This window comes from Stylophora pistillata, chromosome 6 (genome assembly GCF_964205215.1).
Source record: "Stylophora pistillata chromosome 6, jaStyPist1.2, whole genome shotgun sequence".
Lineage (NCBI taxonomy): Eukaryota > Metazoa > Cnidaria > Anthozoa > Scleractinia > Pocilloporidae > Stylophora > Stylophora pistillata.
In genome coordinates this window covers 4,847,501-4,869,969 of record NC_142524.1, presented here as the reverse complement: position 1 = coordinate 4,869,969, position 22,469 = coordinate 4,847,501, and the positions used below count along the sequence as shown (strand labels likewise).

The 22,469-nt window shown below is 37.5% G+C and overlaps 2 protein-coding genes and 2 long non-coding RNA genes across 7 annotated transcripts in view; 2 read left to right on the top strand and 2 right to left on the bottom strand.

Annotated features, from left to right (window-relative positions):
- Window positions 1–29: 29 nt before the first annotated feature.
- On the bottom strand, window positions 30–9,294 carry LOC148727884 (uncharacterized). 4 transcript variants are annotated; one of them, XR_016002356.1, is made up of 3 exons: window positions 9,018–9,294; window positions 5,326–5,440; window positions 30–3,108 (listed from the first exon to the last, which is right to left on the bottom strand). It is a non-coding gene; the product is annotated as an uncharacterized LOC148727884 (long non-coding RNA). The 4 variants fall into 4 exon arrangements; XR_016002354.1 differs by having other exon boundaries at window positions 30–707; window positions 5,326–5,370; window positions 9,018–9,284; XR_016002355.1 differs by having other exon boundaries at window positions 30–707; window positions 9,018–9,226.
- A 3,324-nt stretch (window positions 9,295–12,618) lies between these two features.
- LOC148727883 (uncharacterized) lies at window positions 12,619–14,310 on the top strand. The gene is made up of 2 exons (XR_016002369.1): window positions 12,619–13,789; window positions 14,116–14,310. It is a non-coding gene; the product is annotated as an uncharacterized LOC148727883 (long non-coding RNA).
- Window positions 14,260–16,544, bottom strand: LOC148727882 (uncharacterized). Its single transcript, XM_088762807.1, has 3 exons — window positions 16,322–16,544; window positions 15,850–16,155; window positions 14,260–15,103 (listed from the first exon to the last, which is right to left on the bottom strand). The coding sequence occupies exons 1-3, from the start codon at window positions 16,407–16,409 to the stop codon at window positions 14,919–14,921; spliced, it is 579 nt and encodes a 192-aa protein (XP_088618933.1). The 5' UTR covers window positions 16,410–16,544; the 3' UTR covers window positions 14,260–14,918.
- A 103-nt stretch (window positions 16,545–16,647) lies between these two features.
- The window catches only part of LOC148727881 (uncharacterized), a 7,247-nt gene continuing 1,425 nt past the window's right edge, over window positions 16,648–22,469 (top strand). The window contains exons 1-3 of the mRNA XM_088762791.1: window positions 16,648–16,770; window positions 18,537–19,388; window positions 20,034–22,469. The exon at window positions 20,034–22,469 is cut by the window's right edge and continues 1,425 nt beyond it. Coding sequence (XP_088618917.1) covers window positions 18,590–19,388; window positions 20,034–22,469 — 3,235 coding nt within the window. The 5' untranslated portion in view covers window positions 16,648–16,770; window positions 18,537–18,589. The remainder of the gene's footprint in view (window positions 16,771–18,536; window positions 19,389–20,033) is intronic.

Here is a 22,469-nt window from a genome sequence, read left to right as displayed (position 1 = left end):
ATTTGGTTTGTAAAAGAAAAATTTAAGAATTTTTTAAATCAAAGTTATTTTAATATCAAGTATTCTTACTGTTGATTTAATTTACATTTTGAGGTTTTTCACTTTCTCTAAAACACCGTGAATTACTAGTTTTTGGAGTTGATTGACAACTTGGTTCTAACAGCCTGCAGGCCACCTCTTACTCGTTTTCAGCGTTCACGCATGCACAGACATTTGACCTCTGTCTTAGTAGCTGTTAAAGCAGTAAAAGATTTCACACACATTAGCTGAGGAGAAAATCAGTGTGGACTACCTTCACTTCAGACCACCTTTTATCTACTACAGGTATACGAACGTAATAACACTTTTTATGAAGTGGCTTGAAAATACGTTTCCTTTGTAAAATTTGAGCACAATCTAAACAGAAGGAGACGTCTAAAAAGTTACAATAATCATAATTACAAGAATACATCAGCTTTTTTAACAAATAAGTTAATCAGTTATCAATCCAGGCCAGTCACTGTTAATAAAAGTCAATTGCTGCAACAAGGCTGTACACCATTTATTGTTATACTGTTTTATAGATCTTTTATTTATAATGTTATTCGTCGGTCGAGAAGATCAGTTTCGGACAAAGCCATCTACACCCTCCAGGGGCTGAGCAAAGAATGGGTCATATGGCCTGAAAGGCATCACCTCCATAAGGAATGGGAAATTGTTGCCAAAACCTGCATCAAAAGAATAACAAAAAAACACCACTTCATTATCAATCCCTCCTCATGAACGAGACACAGTGATGTTATTTGTGAGAAGTTTACAGTTCATAAGCATCTGCTGAATTACTGCAAGATCAAAAAATCAACTCTCCACACTCTGTCCCACATTTCTTACAATTTCAGCTCTGAGAATTTGGTGGTCAATGAAACAAAAGTCCCCTTGTTAGTATTTTGCCTTCTTCTCACCTCTTCTTAAGAGCTGCTTTAGAAGGTTTCTTTTTTACTTTAAGAGGAAATTCTTTTGGTCACTTAAAGGAGAATAAGGGTTATATTGGCTGGCAGAGTGTCTCATATAGGATTACAACTCTGTTACCAAAACTTCCCTAACAGCCTGATAGGTGATTGATAAATTCTTGCTGATACATAGTGTCACTTTATAGGTTGTAACTGGATGGTAAACCATTGTTTCGTTCAAATTATAGCTCAGAAAAGTCTTGGGGGGGGGAGAGTGTGACCAAAGAAAGACAAATCCAACTCTTTCAGCTGCAACTAAAAAAGAGCAATAACGAATTTCTCCTTATAATATCAATGTAATTTTGGGCACAGAGGTGATGAAAATGAATATAAATATCAACCAGAGGATACTGATCTTCAGTGTAAAAATGGAAGGGTATCTCATTCTAGAGGGACAAGGAACCCTTAACCGACTGTTTCCCCAGGGCAAACATGTCCACACAGTACAAAAGTATGTGTAGCAGCAGGCTCTCCCTGATAGAATGCCAGTTCTTTTCCAAGACTCAGTGGCACATAACTGCACACCTGATAAAGCAGTGGAAATTATTCATGTCATTTGACACCAGCTAGCTTAAAAGTAAGATGGATGCCTTTAGTGTCAAATGTTTTCCACGGTGGTAAGCCAGTCAGTAGATAGGATAATCTCCCCCCCCCCCCCACACTCCAAGAGGCAGTATTCCAGGCACCTTTTGACAATGACTACATCAGTGGATGGGACTAATAAAGGTGGGGTAGGGGAACCCTCTCAAAAATCACTAGCAAACACTCAGGAGTGAAAGATGATTGCCACAAGACTGCTCTTAATCACTGAGATCCACTGCAATATAGCTGTGATGGATGTTCCACATGAGCCTACACTGACCAAAAGAGACCACTATAATTCTGAAAATTAACCCATTCATTTCCAAGATCTCATAATTGATTCTCCCGCCTGTCTGCCATACAATTCTTGAAATGATAGTTTAGAGAAAATGGTGTTGAATCAAGTAATAACCCCCCTATATGATATTGTTTTTTTTATTCTTATAATCACTTGTCTGCTTGATACTGTTTTGACATTGTAATGAGAAATTCTGTCTTAGTCACTCACAGGAGTAAAGGATTAACTGCATTAAAATGTCTAAATTTACCCTTCAGAATCCTTGTAGAAAATTTCATCAGAATTCTATTAAATCTAAAATTCCTTTGTAGGAAAAGTTACTTCTTTATCTCTTCTTAGAGTCATTTTAAAGGCTAGTTATGCTAGGTTTTACTAACTGTAAACAAACTGGACAAGTTCTTTTGTCTGCAAGATTTCTCTCAGGTGAATTCAATGAATGAAGACCATGCACATGGCCACACTTGAGGTACATGTAGGGCTGTTCATTGGTCACTCTGCTCGAGAGCTGAAAATGAATTATTTGAGGCCTCTTCAGCTTATCATTATTTGACCAACTTGATACCGTAGGTAGGTGGAGTGTGTATACTTTGTATTCCAGTGAAATTATTATTAATTTACTAGTTTTCAATGGTGAGAGCTTTCAACCAGAAAAATGGTTTTTAAAGTAATTAAGACACCTTTGAATTTGAGTAGTGATTTCTATTAAAACCTCATTTTCAAAGGCCTCCAATACTTATTTTTACAGAATTTAACTGATGTTTTGCAACAGTCATAAGTGACTGCAAATGGCAGGATTGACTGAAAAACATCTATTAGGTTAATTATAAACTTGACTTTCTGTTACATAAAGAGTGCGCTCACAGTCTGATAATGATGATGATGATCATAATAATGATGATGATGAGGACAATGAAGATGACATTGATGATAATGAAAGTAATGATGATGAAAATGAATTAAACTCTAAAATTGATTTCAGTAAAGAGTTGCTTCTCCGTCCCAGATTCAGGTTCCACCAATATTTCTTGCTAGTTCACTCTGAAGACCAAATGCACATTTTAAGGTGACATGATATTACCCAGTTCTTGTTTCATCTTCTCAGCTGTTCACAAGTGTTCTCCACTATTTCTATCGCCTTCACACTTGTGCAAGGAAATGAGTATGTAGCTATCAAGATACCATAGGAAGAAACTGCACACTATGATTCCAGATCTGTTATGATGTGACATTGCATATACACTGAAGTAACAGGACAGAAAAACATTTATCAATAACATGAGTACTCGGGTAAATCAGTGGAAAACAATTCACACCAAAAAAAAACATTTGGGGGGTATTGTTAAATTGTATTTATCAACATGATTTCAAGTTGACTATCTGAAAATTTGCAAACAATAATGGTATAATGGCCTGCAAATGATAGAGTTGGTGTAAAATTGTAATTTTATTGAAATCCCAAACACAGTCTGGGAAGCTTAGAGCTCACCAAGCTGGTTATAAAAGTATGCCACAAATATCTTCCGCTATGTCTATGCCTGTGTAAAACCCCAAATATGGTGAGTCCGTGGGTTATGAAGATGTGAACTATTGTGGATTGCAGTTAAGCAATGGAAGGGCCAGGTCAAGCGTATCAATAAGAAGTTCACATTATTTGATAAACAGAGATCTGAATTTTTAAATACTTTTTTATGAGCTTCCATGAGTGTAGAAGATAGATTTGATCCTTAGAATATAAATACAATATCACGCTGACAAGTGATGAGAATAATTAGAGAAAAAAATTAATTAGTGGGTTATTAGTTGATCGAATATCAAATTCTCCAAACTAACATCATAAGAATTGCATGGCAGAAAGTAAGGAGAATTGCTTGTGTGATCTTGGGAGTTAAAAGACCTTTGTTGACATCTTTTCTTATGAAGTTTTTGTTATGAATACCAAGATTTTAAGAGAGTAACTATTGTGGACACAGGGGATGGATCAAAAAAAAAAAAAAAAAAAACCCTGGCCGATACAAAGTGTATGTTGACAAATTTTCTTCCCTCTCAACTCAGCAGAGAAAATTTACATTATCTACAAAAATTCTTTCTGTAGATAATTTATTTAATCTCTGGATCACCATTTGCAGTTTGCAGAATAAATCCCTTTTGGCAAGCAGCAGAGTTTGTGGGAAAATGGAAGAAGGATTGAGGATCCTAGAAAACCATTCATTTCTGTTCAAAGAATTTAAGACATTGCTTTACAGTCAATGTAATTATGTTTTGAGGATTCTGTAAAAATATAAATACAGCTGTACCCCTCCCTGCTGGTGTTTATGACTCCCACCATCCCTTAGGAACTGTAATTTAAAATTCCAGTTTGGCTGATTACAATTATTTACAAAACATTCCCTATGAAAGTGGACCACCTGGACATAAATTGCCTTATAATCCCTCACTTCTCTCTAGCCCTTAAGTGGGAAGCTTTGCAGATTAATGATAAACAAAAAAGTTTCTCCTACTTCCTACCCTAGAATCTCTCATCTTATACTCTTCTCATGTCTATTCCACACCCCTCCCACACCCCTCCCATTTCTCTCCCAACCCTTTTAGCTCCCTATTTCCCTGAGATCCCATACATTTCACTATTCCACTAAATCTTATAATTTGAATCTGGGAAATTTCCTGTAAGCAACCTAATTTTCTTCAAATTAGACAAACAGAACCTTCCTTGTTCTTCGGCTGTTGTGGTAAAGATAACAAGAAACTGGGTATAGTATTTCTGCAAAAATCACAAAAATCCCACATCAAAACAATATCAAGCTGACAAGTGATGAGAAATAAAGAAAAATATTACTTAATTAAGGGAATTATTAGTTGATCCAATACCAAATTCTCAGAACTAAGATCATAAGAATTGTTTGACAGACAGCAAGGAGAATTCCTCATGAGATCTTGGAATTGAAAGGGTTAGGTTCACCATCAAATGTTGATATTTATTATCAAGAGGCAACTTAACACAAATGTCCACAAACCTTTCACTTCCAAAGAAAAACAGAATTAAAATCCTACTGCAATAACACTTTACACCTTGATACCAGTATGCAAATTCTCTCTACTGTTCTCTTTACATTTCTTAAAGTGCTGACAAGGAGAATTTGTTTACCAATCAAGAGGTTCTTTCTTGGTGATCATTATCTTTATTCTCCTAACATTAATGTTTGATTCAGGGCTAATATTGTAAGGAGAAATTAGATGCTAGTTTCTATTAGAAGTCAAAGGGTTAAAGACTCATACAGAGAAGCAGTGAGAACTAAGAAAATTATCAACTAGTTTGTAGGGGATATTGCTTTGATACAATACCAATTTCTCAGGATTGACTGAGAAAAAAACAAATTGTCATCCACAAGGAGAATTAGCTGTATGGTAATAGGAGAATAAAGCATTTTAAGTATACAGGCCAAATATAGCAACTTTTACCTGATTCAGATCTTTGAGGTTCCCATATAAGTAGATTAAATCTCCCTGTTTGGTCAAGAAAATCACACCATCAAGAATGGTGCCAACAAACAGATGTTCTGTGGATGTATATCAGCTATAAATGGGAAATGAAACAATGTTCAGTATTCACGGATGGTGCTCTGGTTTAAATCTGATCTTTAGAGAGGGACTTCTATGGATCAACACAACTGTGCCACCAAGACTTTGAGTTAAACTATGTTCAGGAGCATTTTTCAACACCAATCCAGACTAGACACCATTAACTTGTGCTACAAAATAGTATTTCATGTATCACTATTGGATGAGAACCTGTGAAAAACCCGTGAACAACGTGTGAAATATCATCTGACACAGAAACACCCTGTGAAAAAACCTGTGAATTTTGCAAGGGCTAAATTTTGGTGAAAAAACACAAAATTTAGAACCTGTGAAAAAACCTGTGAATTTTAAGAACTGTGAAAAAACATGTGAGCAAAATATGAAGAAATTCCGCTTTTAAAACCTGTGAAATAAGCTGTGAAGAAATTTCACTGAAAACATGCTTAGAAAACCTGTGAAAAAACATGCGAGTTGCCAAATTGTAGATTTGGCTATCCAGACCAATCTAAGAAATTGCAGGATTTGGTTAAATCTTGCAATTCTTTGATTAACCAGGCCAATTGTCTCATTTGTGCGGACATTGCCAAGTGATACACATTGAAACCCGCAGGCTCAATTGGCGGGGCCAATCTTGAAATTATTTGTTTTGCTTTGATACGTTGTTTTTTGACAAATTGAAATTGGTTTTCATGTGTCTGTCTTGTGAATTTCATCATATATAACATTGTCAAAGAAGCTGAGGATCCACTTGCCTTGTGGATCTGCAGACTATTTTGACAATATTGTCAATAACAGGACACATTAAAAACTGACAATTTTGTTTTTTATGACAACAAATTGTCAAATTGTCTGCTCTTGCTCATTTATACGTCACATAAATTATAAGTTCACTTGTCAGCTGTCTGCTTACAGACAATCAAAATTAGGCAATGAGCGTGCAATAATTTCTGTGGTTATCATTAAATCTTACTTTGCTCATAATGGGATTTAATAGGGTATATACGGTAAAATTAAATGAAAATCCAAAGAATTTTACATCCTGTAAACCACAAGTTTTTCCATGATTTTTTCCCTATGATTATGATAAAAATATCAAAATAAGACAAAAAATACATATGATGCACGATCCTCACAGTAGATAGCGCTAAATATTTAAGCAATAGTGAAAATCAGACCTTAAAAAAATCAGGCCTGTACGGGATTCGAACCACTGACCTCTGCGATACTAGTGCAGTGCTCTACCAATTGAGCTAACAAGCCAACTGGGAGCAGGCCGTTAGGTTGATTCGTAATAAACCCGTGAAAGTGATAAATGAGATACAATGAAATATATGAAGTTCATATATTTTGTAGTGCGGTATTAGATACATATGATGCACGATCCTCGCAGTGGATAGCGCTATTTAAGCAATAGCGAAAATCAGACCTGAAAAAAATCAGGCCTGTACGGGATTCGAACCACTGACCTCTGCGATACTAGTGCAGCGCTCTACCAATTGAGCTAATAAGCCAACTGGGAGCAGGCTGTTAAGTTGATTCGTAATAAGAATCAGGCCATATATACAGGCCTGATTTTTTTCAGGTCTGATTTTCGCTATTGCTTAAATAGCGCTATCTACTGCGAGGATCGTGCATCATATGTATCTAACAACACAGTACAAAATGCTCAAAACGTCAGCTTTTGTAATCAATACGGTGGCCATTTTCTCATTTCAACTTTGTTGATATATCCAAATTATTTTGTCACCCCCACCGACGCAGCCCCAAACAGTTTTTTTAGAAACTATCAGCCTTTATTCATTAATATATATACTGGCTTTATCATTATGTCACCAGGTAGCTTATAAAAGAACTATTTGTTATAAGTGGTGTGTTTCAATAAAGCTACAGAGGGAGTACATACTGAGGTAGCTTTTAGAGCAATTGCAAATGTAACTGACAGTATTTTCTGTAAACTAAGCCAATTTCATGTACATCCATCATAATATTTAGTAAAATGTGTCCAACTTGGCCTTTTTTTTAAGTCAGTACTATTAAATTTTAACATGAAATGATGCTTGCTGTTTCGTCAAATTATTGGAAATTAACAAGTCATGAAGATTTACTTCAAAGGATTCAATATGATGCCAAAATTGTGCATGTGGTGGCACTGCAGCGGCTTGAGTGCACTCTCTCGATGAGAGCTAGTGAAGTAGTTGAAAGACAAGGAAAGTTTGACTGGTATAGAAAGAATTTAAAGGAAGAACAAGATGTTACAATTAGGTAAGATTAATGGGATGATATAAAGACAATTAGTTGAGTACATGTATATCTTCCAAAATATGAGTAACCAATCCTTAATACACAATTTAAGGTCTGCTAGTCTAGCTATATATAGATGATACAGATGGAATGTATATCATCAAACTCATCAAGTGTGGATCGATCAGTAAATATAAGGTAAGGGTGATTATTTTGTAACCTGTAGCAGTTAAAAAAATAATCATGTGCATACAATGTATACAAGAATCGTGGAGTCAGGTCATCTGACACAGTGAATATGGTGACTGTGGTACTAACAGCTGGAAAGAAACTTATAATCAACGATATTTTTGTAGTTTATTTTAAAATATACGTCCATGTGGTACTTATCTTGCTAATGTGACAGCGGAACATTTTGTTGTTGGCATTACAAAATATTTCAAACCTCATCAACTTTAACTAATATAAGTTACTTTTTGCACTGTGCAAAAAGTATCTTTTTCAGATGTCTTTAAAACTAATTAATAAGTCATTGGGATGGTTAAAAAGCTCCTAATTTGTCTTAAACACTTTAATCTAATTTTCTCACAAAGTCTTAAAGATTCTGCACATCTCACAAGCTATCCTTGTGAAATTAAAAGGCTGGGAAATGTGTGTGCTGTTAGTACCTCCTGTGGTCTCATACAAAGCCACAGAAAACTTTCCTAAGGCTTTGTATCAGGGCTTTTATCTGGAGTATATCTGGTAGCACTGCAGGTTACTTCATTATGTTTACCGTGAGATGTCATAGTCTTGCCAGTTTTTGACAGAAAGGTTTAAGGTGAAACGAGAAAGCGTCTTCACTGGAGCACCTACAAAATTACAGTTTTCTACTTTTTGACAGCATGCCTTCTGCTATCCCACAATGTTTAACAAAACAATTCGTGAAAACGTGTAACGCAACGAGTTACGCGTGACAGAACAGTCTGCTTGCAAAACATGCAGTTCCTTAAATGCAAATCAGAAAAAGCTAAAGCACTGCTGACACAACAGTTTGGTCATGGTACCTATTAATACTCTCCGCTCTGACGAAGGGCTAATGCTCGAAACGTCAGCTGTTAAACTCTTTATGTGGCCACTTTACATTATCAACTTGGTTGATAAAACCAAATTACCAATTAATACTCTGTTTCGTAGCATCTAAAACAAAGTTGTGGGGGGTTAAATTGAGAGAAGGTGATTTAGCTCTGAAGCGAGGTCTTGACAGTTGTTTCATTCGCGTTGCCAGAACTGTGTATCGTTGGAAAAATATTGTAAACAGCGAACTTCACAAAACAATATGAAACAAATACCTGAGACGAACTCACTCCAGGCCTCCCCTGATTGCATCTGTTAACCTCTTCTTTCTTGGCCTTACGTACCCTTCCCTTAGTTCATCTGAAGGACTTAACGCTTAATCTAAATCAATAGTTTAGGTAGCAGAACAAACATCAGTCTACTAAAAGAGGAAAACTCAAGGTTATGTAGTTATCGACAGGCATTCCTATCATATTAGTTACCAGTCTCTTTCAGAATTTCATTGGTTCGCAGCTTCTCGTAGCCGAAAAGGAGCCGAAAGCAGCCGAAAGCAGGTCGGAAAAAATAAGTGCTATTTGAAGATTTTATGATCATAATAGTGCATCATTTAAAAGGCTTCAAAAATAATTTTTGTTTGTTTATTATCAAAGTCATATTTCAAAGTATCACATCACCTACTGTGGCGTCGGAAATTTATCAGGGGAATTCATTAGCGGAATTTCCCTTTCAGGGGTGCATGTATCCGATCAATGACCATCACGCCACAAGAACAATAGACTATAGATGTTTCTTTAGTCGGTGCGTAACTTGCGTCGCTTTCCTAACACTGAGATCAAGTTTTAAAATGAATTCGAGCAGTAATCGCGGATTTCGTGTATATATATTTAATTCACAGTAGTCAGCCTCTTTGTGCACCGGCAAGACTTCTGACATTTTAGCTTGAATTTCAAGATAGGTAAATAGCAGTTTTCCATCTACTCAACAAGACTAACCGCCATATCGATGAAGGTCTGCGATAAATGTTTGTTACCCAAACAGCATCTTTCATAACATAAAAGGAAACATGATCGGTACATCTTGCTGTTTTCTGATCGATGTTCCTTCGTGGGTGTGAGATAAATTTTGTCTTCGAATCCAAAGTCACAACAAAAAAAGGGAGAAGAAATATTTTAAAAAATATCATGACAATCACTCACTACGGAGACAATAAATTTTTTAAACTTTTCGCTTGGTTACTGAAATATCTTTCAAACTTTCAGAAAGAATGGGTAAAACTAAGAAAAGCACATTACGAGATTTTCCCAAAGTCTTAAACTCCCAAGAATTTGTTGTATTTGTTATGCGTCATCGCTTCCAATTTCTTGGATTACGACGTACTGTGCAACACGAGAGTTTCACTTGAGATCGGGAATTGTGTAATAACACATAATTTTTGAAATGGTTTAGAATCGAAGGGAAATTTCCCTTGCATTGCAAGCTCAAGTGCATCTGACCTATGACCATCACGCCATATTTGTTTCCAAAAACAATAGTTTGACTGCTTCGATGCATAAGTTAATTTGAGTTGCGTTTCTAACACTGATGGCCGTTTAAGAACTAATTTCAAGTTCTAATCATTGGATTTGTGCATGTTTCATAACGGTAATCAGCCTCATCATGCGCTGTCAAGACTTTTGACAATTTACTGAACTTGAATTTCAAGGTAGGTTGATAACATTTTTGCAATATACTTACTCAGCAAGACTAACTACACATCGATGATAGAAGTTTGCTGTACAAACGGCATCTTTCATGACATGACAAGAAATATCGCTGCATCTTGTCGTTTTCTGACAGCCTTTGTTAGTCGCTACGACCTGAGATATATTACGTGCTTTAAAAACAGTCACAACAGAAATGTAAAACACCATATCAATGGAGGTCTGTGATAAATTAAAATCTTCAATCATTGCGGAAGCTTTTCGCGTATTTATCGAAATGTCTATCGAAGTCTATGTTAAACTCGAGTGAAGAGGTCCCAAGAATGGGTGAGACTGAGTCAGACCCTGAGACTGCGAAATGCACATTACGGGATTTTTCCAAAGTCTTCAGCTTCCAATAATTTGTTCTGTTTGTTACTGCGTCATCACTTTCGATATCTTGAATTCCGGTCGACGTAGGGTGCAACACGAGAGTTTTAATATAGCCTCGGATACATCTAAAAAGAGGATGAGGGAGAATACAGGGTTATAAGCTAAGAGAAGAAAGTGTAAGGTGTATGTCTTCAATCTGATGTCAACTCAGACGACTTTCATTTCTGAATGTTGGGGGTTTAAAGTTAATTTATGTAAATTTGCGTGTTACGAGGAATTTTTTTATTTTCATTAATGTGCATTAGAATCATTAAGCGTGAACAAGGAGATCATTGTTTAAAAACTCTATGATTTTGTAGGAAACTTTACTTCTGTCGTTTCTTTTATCTATTTTTACTTTTTTTGTCCTTTTTTTCACTGTCACCGCACACAAAGCAGTTTAAAACAGTCAAATAGAAAGCAGTTGGATTTTCGTCTTGGGTCACAGGTCAACGATAGTGATTTTGTTTAAAAAGGCTTGGTGAAAAGTCGCGCTTCATCGCGCTCCACTCGTGCACCAACTCACCCGCACCAAAATTGAATGATGACCTTCTCCTGTTGTAGCTGGGTTACTGTGTCATAAGTAGGATACATCACTCTCTTGATATTTAAAATGATGACACCCATAAAGTAAATTTTGAACGGATGACCCCAACGTTTTTATATTCACCAAATATTACACCAATCAATTCCAAGCTTCAGTAATCCCCCATCCTTCTGTGCCCGGGGGAGGGGAATTGGAAACTTGCATGGATGGGGACTATGAATCGGAAGTGTTAATTTATATATATATATTTAACAATTATTCCACGAGCGCGCGTTGGATATGAGATGATAGATAGCCAACGAGGCGCGTAGCGCCGAGTTGGCTATAATCATCTCATATCCAACAAGCGCGAGTGGAATAATTGTTTTATTAAAAAAAAACACCCCTAAGATATTAGACAAATCGTCTCGACTTTATTTTGTAAGAAGAAACCGGACGTTACAATGTACAGATATTAGATTATGGTATATTGGCTGATATACCATAATGGCAAAGCCAATAAAAAGTCTTGAATTGCATTATCCAATGATCTAATTTTTAATAAATATTTATATATATGTTTTTTAATAAATATATATATATATATATATATATAGGAAGTCTGCAAGTCGATTTTCGCGTGGAACAGTGCTCAATACGTTGAAGCAGAGCAGAATAAATATTGTGAGAGGGAAATGTAGTTACGTCCTTTTTTCCTCTCACAATATTTATATATATATATATATATATATATATATATATATTTATTAAAAACTAGATCATTGGATAATGCAATTCAAGACTTTTTATTGGCTTTGCCATTATGGTATATCAGCCAATATACCATAATCTACAAATATGGTAAGCGTACGTGTCAGCTTAAAATTAAAAGGGAGCTAAAAATTTAATAAAATTTAATAATTTAATTTAACGTTTTTAATAAAACAATTATTCCACTCGCGCTTGTTGGATATGAGATGATTATAGCCAACGAGGCGCGTAGCGCCGAGTTGGCTATCTATCATCTCATATCCAACGCGCGCTCGTGGAATAATTGTTATATATATATATATATATATATATATATATATATATATATATATATATATATATATATATATAAATGCTGCCGGTCAATAGTCATGGTTACTGATCTGACTTCTACAAAAAGTGTGACCATCAGAACCAACACTTACGTGAGGCATTTGAACACAATTTTGGCCGGGGGGGGGGGGGGGCTAGAATTTGAACGAATCAACTCATAAAAGTTGAAATGTCAGGATGTTTCCTGAGGGGAGGGGGATGTTCAAACTTCCAATTGATCGAGATTTATTTGTGGTTATCAGCATGTACTTGCATATTTATAAGTCTGCTAGGTTCTGTGGGGTACACTCTACTCTCAAACGTCAAATCCTAGTTTTTATCGTTTTCACGTCGCAACTTCCTACCCTCTCTTTATTTTTAATAGGCGCGAATGAGTAAGTGTCATGTCACGCAACTTCCGTTTAGTTCGATCGCTCATGTTTAGTCCTTTTCAGTTGTTAGCGTTTTTGTAATGGGGTGTATATATTTATTATAAATGTTTCTTACGCAAACAGCATCTTCCTTGACATAAAAAGAAACATGAACGGTACATCTTGCTGTTTTCTGATCGATGTTCCCTCGTGGGTGTGAGATAAATTTTGTGTAGGAATCCAAAGTCAAAACTGAAAAAGGGAAAAGAAATATTTTGAAAATATATCTTGACAATCACTCGTTACGGAAACAATAAAACTTTTAAACTTTTCGCGTGGTTGCTGAGATATCTTTCAAACTTTCAGAAAGTATGGGTAAAACTAAGAAAAGCACATTACGAGATTTTCCCAAAGTCTTTAACTCCAAAGAATTTGTTGTGTTTGTTGTGCGTCATCGCTTCCAATTTCTTGGATTACGACGTACTGTGCAACACGAAAGTTTCACTCGAGATCAGGAATTGTGTAATTACACGTAGTTTTTTAAATAGTTTCGAAACGAAGGGAAATTTCCCTTGGACTGCGAGCTCGAGCGCATCTGACCTATGACCGTCACGCCATATTTGTTTCCAAAAACAATAGTTTCACTGCTTCAATGCATAAGTTGATTTGAGTTGCGTTTCTAAGGGCCTGATTACATGAGCCGGTCTGATTTCTTTTGTTTTGGTGTTCGCCAAAGCGTGAAAACAAAAGAAATCAGCCCGGCTCATGTAATCAGGCCCTAATATTAGAGAGCTTTAGATTCGAGTACGAGAACGAGTACGAGTACGAGTTTACTAGCGTGCTCACATTGCGCATGCGTAGCTCTCCGTAACACTGTCACGGAAGCGGGAGACTCGTCGTCGCCGCTCGTCGAGATTTTGACCAGAAGTCGTCCTCTAGTGAACGAGTTTCGAAAGGTGAGTATTTTGTATTTTAAACTGACCGTAATCTTTTTCTAAGTCAGCAAAAGCAAACTTAAAGCCGTATACAGAGGTTTTATCGAATTGAATGTTATTACAAACCCTGATTTCATTCGTTTTTGATACTTTTTGGTCGACCTATTTTCACGAAATTCTGAGGTCTACACGCGTAAACAACATATCGCCAGTCGAATAAATTTAAATTGAAAAATGAGAGCCTTAAAAAGCACTTTCACCCTTTGAATTTTAACCATGCATGAGGGATATAAACAGTGACATGTTGTGATGTGGTTGACACTTTCCCGACTTTCTTCAATTCGTAGCGATAGCGAAACGAGAACTTTTTATTTGGAAAGGAAACACGAAACTATAATTCTCAGAGAAGTACTGGTTGAAGAGCCTCACAAGTACTGACCAGATTCAAAAGAGAGAGGTATAACTTGGACGAAAATCGCCGAACACTATGATAAAACCTTGAACACTGAAACATTTTATTAGCCTCTCATTAATTATTGTCATATTAATACCATTATATTTATGAAATGAAAACTAAGGAAGAGTTTGTATGGTAGAATATCTGAATACATTATTTTTACATCTTTTTTAGTTGTATCATAAAATGTACTGTATTATTATTACAAAGTCAGTTCAGCTGTTTTGAAATTAAAAATTATACATATGTACAATTTTGATTTTCTCAAGTAAATTAATTTAGATTTGAAAATTCTCCATAAAGGAAAAAAAATTGATGGCCATGGATCCACATCCCATATTCATCAATTACTCCTTTCATAGCTAACTATACATAGAAATTTACAAGCAGAAAATATAATTACAATTATATTTTGGTTCACTTCTTCTCTTTTATCTTCTCATCACTTTGCCAAATTGCATTGCTTAAATGTAGCCATAGTTGGCACTAACTATGATGTAGCAAATCAAGAACTTTAAACCTGAAAATAATCATCTGACATAGGAGGTTGAACATCAAAATAGGTGCTTGTAGTTGATCCATATAAGCAGGTACGTGCATTCCGAAGCAAAGCACACACTGAATACATTACACCTACTGGACTTAATTCAATCTTTAAGTTTTTCTTAAAATCTAGGAAAGCGAAGTATGTTACTATGTTGCTATACACCCACTCCACAGCTTCCCTGACTTTACCTCATCCTTCAAGATGAATCTGAGTGGACAGGCGAGGTCGCCATATATACACAGTGGTTGTCCACTGGTATCAAATGAATGCTGCTGAAGGTTATGAAGGAGGCCAGACATTCTTAACATACCAGCATCATGCCTTTTACCCTCTGAAATGAAAATTTATAGAATAAACATACTTGGATTTATGTCAGTAGCTAGTGTTATAACACTCTTGTAGCTGCAGGTAACTGTTGAGTTACAAACTGTGATTTAATTTTTTTTTCGATTTTCCAAGTTAATTGGTTAATAGCCATTTTCATTTAGTAGGGGCAGGGTTATGGATATTTGAGTAAGGATTCAAGGGTAGGCTACATTTAATGAAGCTCTTACCAAGGGGCTGACTACTGAAAATGTTTCTTGATAGCTTTGATCTTTCCAGCCCACTCCTCTAGGTGTAGATACCGTAGATCCTCAAATCAATTAGCGCCCAGGGAGCTTAATTCAAATTTATGAGAAAATGCACTTATCTAATTTTTCCCAAATGATGGCCTGACATGACCATTTTATTAATACATCATCTACACATAAACAAAATTAACTATTTATTGACGTAAAAAACTGATCCTAGAGTTTAACTCACCATTAGTGCAATGTACAAATCTAATACTACATGATGAAAACCATGCATCCTTTGCTGTCTCACTATTCATCCACAAAATGAGGGGAGGGGAGGAGGCACTTATTTGAGGGGGGTACTTATTTTAAATTTTTGGTCGATAGGAGGGGCTCGTATTCGAAGGGGGTGCTTATTCGAGGATTTACGGTGTTGACACTTCAATTCAGTTTCAAATTTGGGGGCTTAAATAAGGGGAGGCATTACAGCAGAACGATGCAAATAATCGTATTAGCTTACCAACTGGTCCATACAAATTGGCTATTAAACCATTTGGCGCAACAAATGATTGAAACTTTAGGGCATGTACCCTTTTGTGCCCACTGGGTACACGCTGGTTCTCTCCTGGGTGACAAATTGGGCGAACTGTCAAGTCTACAAACCCGTAGCAATTCTCAAGAGCTGTTCCCTTTCCATGGACAGCAAGAGCAAAGTCATCCAGATGTTGGCTACTCAGCCAGGGTTGATCGAGATCTCTGAGCAAGTACCCATGGTTTGTGTAAGTAAAGCTGATCACCTCGTTGAAGATTAAGCTCAGCTCGGGCACTGAACAAAGCGAGGAATCATATCCAAGAGACGACATGGGTAAGAAGAAAGTTTCAATAAAATCAACAGTCCTTTCGTTCCTGAACATACCGTGCCATTGGCACAAGTAAACATTTCTGGAATTGCTAATGCCCGAAGAAGGAGAGGCAATCCTGTGATGATAAACCTGAGCTCGGCTGCAAACTCTTCAGGAGAAATGGCGTCAAAAACATCGTCAATCCTTTCATACTGCTTGTAAGGATGTTGCCTCCCATCGTTGTGATTTCATAAATCGCAAAGGAGGTAAACGGATGCTAATAGGATAGTTTTTTTGGCTAAACATGGCGAGATTGTTACAGTACAACCCTCGCACTCGGATCGATACATTTGTTTAGAATCTAAAGTTACAATTTTCGTCAGCACGACTACGAGTACGAGATACTAGTGCCAGATCTCGCGCGGTTAAAACTCGTACTCCTACTCGTTCTCGCACTCGAATCTAAAGCTCTCTATTGCTGGCCGTTTAAGAATTAATTTCAAGTTCTAGTTATTCGATTTGTGCATGATTCATTACGGTAATCAGCCTCATCATGCGCTGTCAAGACTTTTGACAATTTACTGAACTTGAATTTCAAGGTAGGTTGATAACATTTTTGCAAGATACTTACTCAGCAAGATTAACTACCAAATCGATGATAGAGGTTCGCTGGACAAACGGCATCTTACATGACACGACAAGAAATATCGCCGCATCTTGTCGTTTTCTGACAGCCTTTGTTAGTCGCTACGACCTGAGATATATTACGTGCTTTTAAAAACAGCCACGACAGAAATGTATAACACCATATCGATGGAGGTCTGTGATAAATTAAAATCTTCAATCATTGCGGAAGCTTTTCGTGTAGTTACCGACTACGAAAGATATGATATCTTCGAAAGATATGATATCTTTCGAAGTCTAAGCTAGACTCGAGTCAAGGGGTCACAAGAATGGGTGAGACTGAGTAGACTGCGAAATGCACATTACGGGATTTTTCCAAAGTCTTTAGCTTCCAATAATTTGTTGTGTTTGTTACTGCGTCATCACTTTCGGTTTCTTGAATTCCGGTCGACTTAAGGTGCAACACGAGAGTTTTAATATAGCCTCGGATACATCTAAAAAGAGGATGAGGGAGAATACAGGGATATAAGAGAAGAAAGTGTAAGGTGTACATCTTCAATGTGATGTCAACTTAGACGACTTTCATTTCTGAATGTTGGGGGTTTAATAATTTATGTAAATTTGCGTGTAATAAAATTGCGCGAAATATTTTTATTTCCATTAATGTGTATTTGAATCATTAAGTGTGAACAAGGAGAGCATTGTTTAAAAACTCTATGACTTTGTAGGAAACTTTATTTCTGTCGTTTCTTTTATCTATTTTTAATTTTTTTCTCCTTTTTTTTCGCTGTCGCCGCACACAAAGCATTTTAAAACAGTAAAAAGAAAGCAGTTCGATTTTCGTCTTGGGTCACAGGTCTACGATAGTGATTTTGTTTAAAACGGCGTAGTGAGAAGTCGCGCTTCATCATGCTCCGCTCGTGCACCACCTCACCCGCACCAAACTGATTGAATGATGACCTCCTCCTGTTGTAGCTGGGTTACTGTGTCATAAGTAGGATACATCACTCTCCTAATTTTAAAAATGATGACACCCATAAAGTAAATTTTGAACGGATGACCCCAACGTTTTTATATTCACCAACTATTACACCAATGAATTCGAAGCTTCAGTAATCCTCCATCCGACTGTGCCTAGGGGAGGGGAATTCGAAACTTTCGGGGATGGGGACTATGAATCGGAAGTGTCAACTTTTTAATTAATTTATTTTTTTATAAATGCTGGTCAATGAGTATAAAGTCATGGTTACTGATCTGACTTTTACAAAAAGTGTGACCATCAGAACCAGCACTTGAGTGAGGCATTTGAACAGAATTTTGGCCCAGGAAAGGGGGGGGGGGGGGGTGGCTGGAATTTGAACGAACCACAACTCTTAAAGTTCAAATGTCAGGATATTTCCTGAGGGGAGAGGGATGTTCGAACTTCCAATTGATCGACACTTATTTGTGGTTATCAGCATGTACTTGCATATTTATAAGTCTGCTAGGTTCTATTCCGAACTTGTGGGGTACACTCTACTCTCAAACGTCAAATCCTAGTTTTTATCGTTTTCATGTCGCAACTTCCTACCCTCTCTCAAGTTTTAATAAGCGCGAATGAGTGTCATGTCACGCAACTTCCGTTTAGTTCGATCGCTCATGGTTAGTGCTTTTCAGTTGTTAGCGTTTTTGTAATGGGGTGTATTAAGTGTATTTGACATGTTACACTGAATAAATCATCTCTCAAAATATCTCCGTTTAGGTTGTTAAAGAAACTGTATTCAACTGCTGCGATCTCAAAAGTCAGAGCCAAACATGTCACTGCAGCCCTTTAGTGACAAGCAGCTGAATTATTTCAAGTTTGCCTCCATCGTGTTGAATGAGTTCGCGAACGCTTTGCGTCAAACGTTCAAGTCCATGTGGGACAACACTTTTGGGCATCGGCCCGGATATCAATTGTGGGATGACTCCACAGCAGTAAGGAACTTGTTTCTCGCCGAAGAGGGTGGCAAGTCCAAAGTTCCTACACACCTCTCATATGAAGAATGGGACTGTACAGCCCTTTTTCAGACCACCATATATGCCAAGTCCTTCGCCATGCTGGACAGCACAGGCCATAAGAGGACCCTTGGTGAGTTGTACTTGATGCACCTTAAAATACCTCATGGAAAGTTTCATGTATCTGTGGTCAGTCCAAGTGGAAACCAAGCCGAGACGTTTACACTCGCGATTGATCAGCTTCGACTGTTAAGAAATGCACTTTGTCACTCACAAAAGTCGGAGATTGATAAACCAACATTTGACCGATACATGCAGCTGGCTAAAGAAGCATTCAAAGCTCTTGGTATCAAAACTGATCCAATTGATGTCATCGGTAGTTTGACAGAGTCCGACTTTCCCACAACAGCAGTTCGCAATCTGGAGCACGGTATTAATCAAGAGCTTCGAGAGCGAATCAAATTTCTCGAAGGCGAGGTTTCAAGTATTGACGAATTAAAGGCGTTGACAAATGCAATAAAGGAAAAAGTTGAAGGTGGAGCAAGTAAGGAAGACCTTGCTTTATTGGAGAAGAAGATGGATGAATTGAAAGAACAAAATAATACAACCCAGAAAGGTACAATCTTAATACACTTCTGTAGCTACGTTACAATTTTTAAAGGGTTTGTTGAAGAATCGACTTGATTTCTATCTTCACCGCTAAAATAGGGCAGAATGCGTAGTCATCATTTATTATTCATAACTGATAAAGCAGAAAATTTTAACGTGACCTCGCTTTGAAGGGCGCTAAATTAGAGACGAATGGACCAAAATTGACCCACTAGGCTTCGTGAAATTCACTTTACTGAGTTTTAAAGTGCATGCTAACTTCTAAATTAGTACACAGAGTTTTGAAGATCAAAGATTTGTCTATGATTTTTATCTAAAATGAAGGAAATTACATGAAGTAAAAGAATTATTCTTTCGCGCCCGAAAGTTGCGGAAACCAACCTTTTGTTGACCCGAGAGTATTGCATACATTTTAATTGTTTGAAACAGATTGCTGAGAGATAAAAAATGGTATGCGAGGCTCACTTTGTTGCGTCAGAGGCATACGGCTCAGTTCCTAAGCAACTTTCAAAAAGCCCCACGACATTTGATGAATCATGTTGACAATTTAAGGTTTAATTGCGTTTTTTCGATATTATCATTTGATTGAAACTTTTTTAATATCATAACAGATTACTTACCATGATTGTCACTGTTCTTTGCCATTTGAAAGATTTAAAGGCATTGCTTCCGCCATCATGTCTTCCTCCGATGGTTCCACACTTCACTGGCCGGCAAAGAGAATGTGAAGACATCGTCGGTGACGTGGCTTCCACATCCACCCGAATCGTGTCGATATGGGGCTCGCCTGGTTTCGGAAAAACTTCTGTGGCAACTGCTGTGGGACATAAACTCCAGGATAAAGAATTGTCCGTCTACTTCTTCTCCTTACGAGGGCTAAACTCAAAATCTGATTTGATATCAAAGCTGTTTAACTTTTTCAGGAGAGCTTCTACAGAAGATGAAATACCCCAGCGGCTACCAGTGGACGAAGAGCTTTTTCAAGCTCTGGCCAAGATTCCAGACAAGTTTGTGGTGATTCTTGACAATGCTGATGAATTACTCGAAAGCGGAGCACCAAACGTGAAAGAAGATTTCATACAGTTTCTTAGAGACATTCTCAGTAGATCCAAGAAGGCAACTTTTGTTATTACCACAAGGGAGTCGCTTGAATTTATGAATGTGCACTTTAAAGACCACCAGGCAGTGAGAATAGGGCCATTAGATGAGTCCTTCTCTCAAGCATTGGTGACTGAGTTACTTCCAAATGCTATTTCCGCATGTGATTGTGGAAAAATTGCGAAAATCTGCGAGCATGTGCCTCTGGCCATTAAGCTGTTGTGCTCCACCATTTCTGAAGATAGGACTCAAGCAAGTCACTTTCTTGAGGAGTGGAAGGAATCTGTAGAAAGAAACATTGTCTATCTGTTAGACAATCCAGACTATCCTAGTAATCTGAGATTAAAATTTCTATTTGAATCATCCTTTCTAAGACTTTCAGTACAAGACAAAGAGGCTGTGGTTTCTTTGAGCATTCTATCTGAAGATTTTAACATCTCGGTTGCCGCAGCCGTTATGGGAGTTAAAACAAAGCTCGAGGCAAAGAAAATCTTACAAAGGCTTCAAAGGAAATCACTTCTTCACTCTGGTTCCAAACCTGATTCATTTTCGATGCATAAACTGCTTCAGTCCTTTGTTAGAGAAAGAGGAGAAGACGAAATGAAAGAAACAGTGCTGAATTCAAAAGTGCGCTTTTCTGCATTTTACGTTTCTCTTTTTGAGAAGTTGAACGCACAGTTTTTGACAGGACATTCAAAGTCAGCATTTGTTGAATTCTATGAAGAGAAGCAAAATATTATTCGGAGTCTAACCGTAAGTTGTTCGGATCCTAAGACATGTGACGCTGTTTTTGGTGTTTTAATAGAAGCAGAGATATTTCTAGATTCCCTGTTCTGGTGCGAGGGAAACGTCTTCGACGAGCTTTATGAATCAGCAATCAATCAAGCGAAAGAGCTTAGAAAAAGCGTTTTTCACAACCAGCTTCTGGTTTCCCTGGCGTTTGGTGAGGTGTGTTGGGGCACAGAAGGAAGAACGATGAAGCTGCTTTCCGACGCCGAGGAGCAAATGTCATGTTCATCCTTCTCAGTGGGACATAGAGGAAAACTCTTGTGTTATAGAGGAATCTGTCAAGTGGCTTCTGGGAAAACAGAGGATGGAGTTCGAAACTTAGGAAATGCTCTCTCGTTAATGTCTAGCAACGCTGACCAGAGAATTCTGAGAGTAATGGCCATACAAGTTCTTACGATTTATCACCGCTTTAAAAACCACTTTTCAATTGCTCCACAGTTTTATAACATGGCGTTGGAAGAATGTAGAGCAGTGGGAGACACAAGTCTTCTTATCATTCCACCAATGGAAAAAAAAGAATTGAACTTTGTCGATGGAGAAATTCAAGAACGAAAGCCAGATAGTCTTATTACTCAACCACTCAGACTAGAAATTATCTGTGTTGTAAGTCAAGCAACAAGGCATTTATTCGATGACTGTACCAAGCAATTAATAAGGAATACTGTTCTTCAAATGGCAGAAGAAATACAAAAGCCGCTCTGTCTAACATCATTTGGGAAAGCACACGCAAACACGGCTCAGAGTTACGAATCCCTCGGATCAACACAACACAGTTTGGGCGACCTAGCTTCAGCCCTTCAGTCCATACAGCATGCACTTGACATCCGTATTAAACTGTTTGGAGAAGAACACGCAGACACAGCCAGGTGTTACGAGTCACTCGGAGTAACACAGCACGAGCAGGGCGACTTTCCTTCAGCGCTTCAGTCCAAACAGCATGCACTCGACATCCGTATTAAACTGTTTGGAGAGGAACACGCAGACACAGCCAGCAGTTACGAGTCACTAGGAGTAACACAGCACGACCAGGGCGACTTTCCCTCAGCGCTTCAGTCCAAACAGCATGCACTCGACATCCGTATTAAACTGTTTGGAGAAGAACACGCAGACACAGCCAGCAGTTACGAGTCACTCGGAGTAACACAGCACGACCAGGGCAACTTTCCTTTAGCGCTTCAGTCCAAACAGCATGCACTCGACA

Bases quoted from the DNA above. Each gene is read 5' to 3' on its own strand.
- LOC148727882 (XM_088762807.1), bottom strand. From the start codon at position 16,409: ATGGGAGGCAACATCCTTACAAGCAGTATGAAAGGATTGACGATGTTT. The intron at 16,156-16,321 runs GTTTATCATCAC...CGCTTTGTTCAG, and splicing joins GAGTTTGCAGCCGAGCTCAG to TGCCCGAGCTGAGCTTAATC. The intron at 15,104-15,849 runs GTAAGCTAATAC...TTTTCATTTCAG, and splicing joins CAATTTGTATGGACCAGTTG to AGGGTAAAAGGCATGATGCT.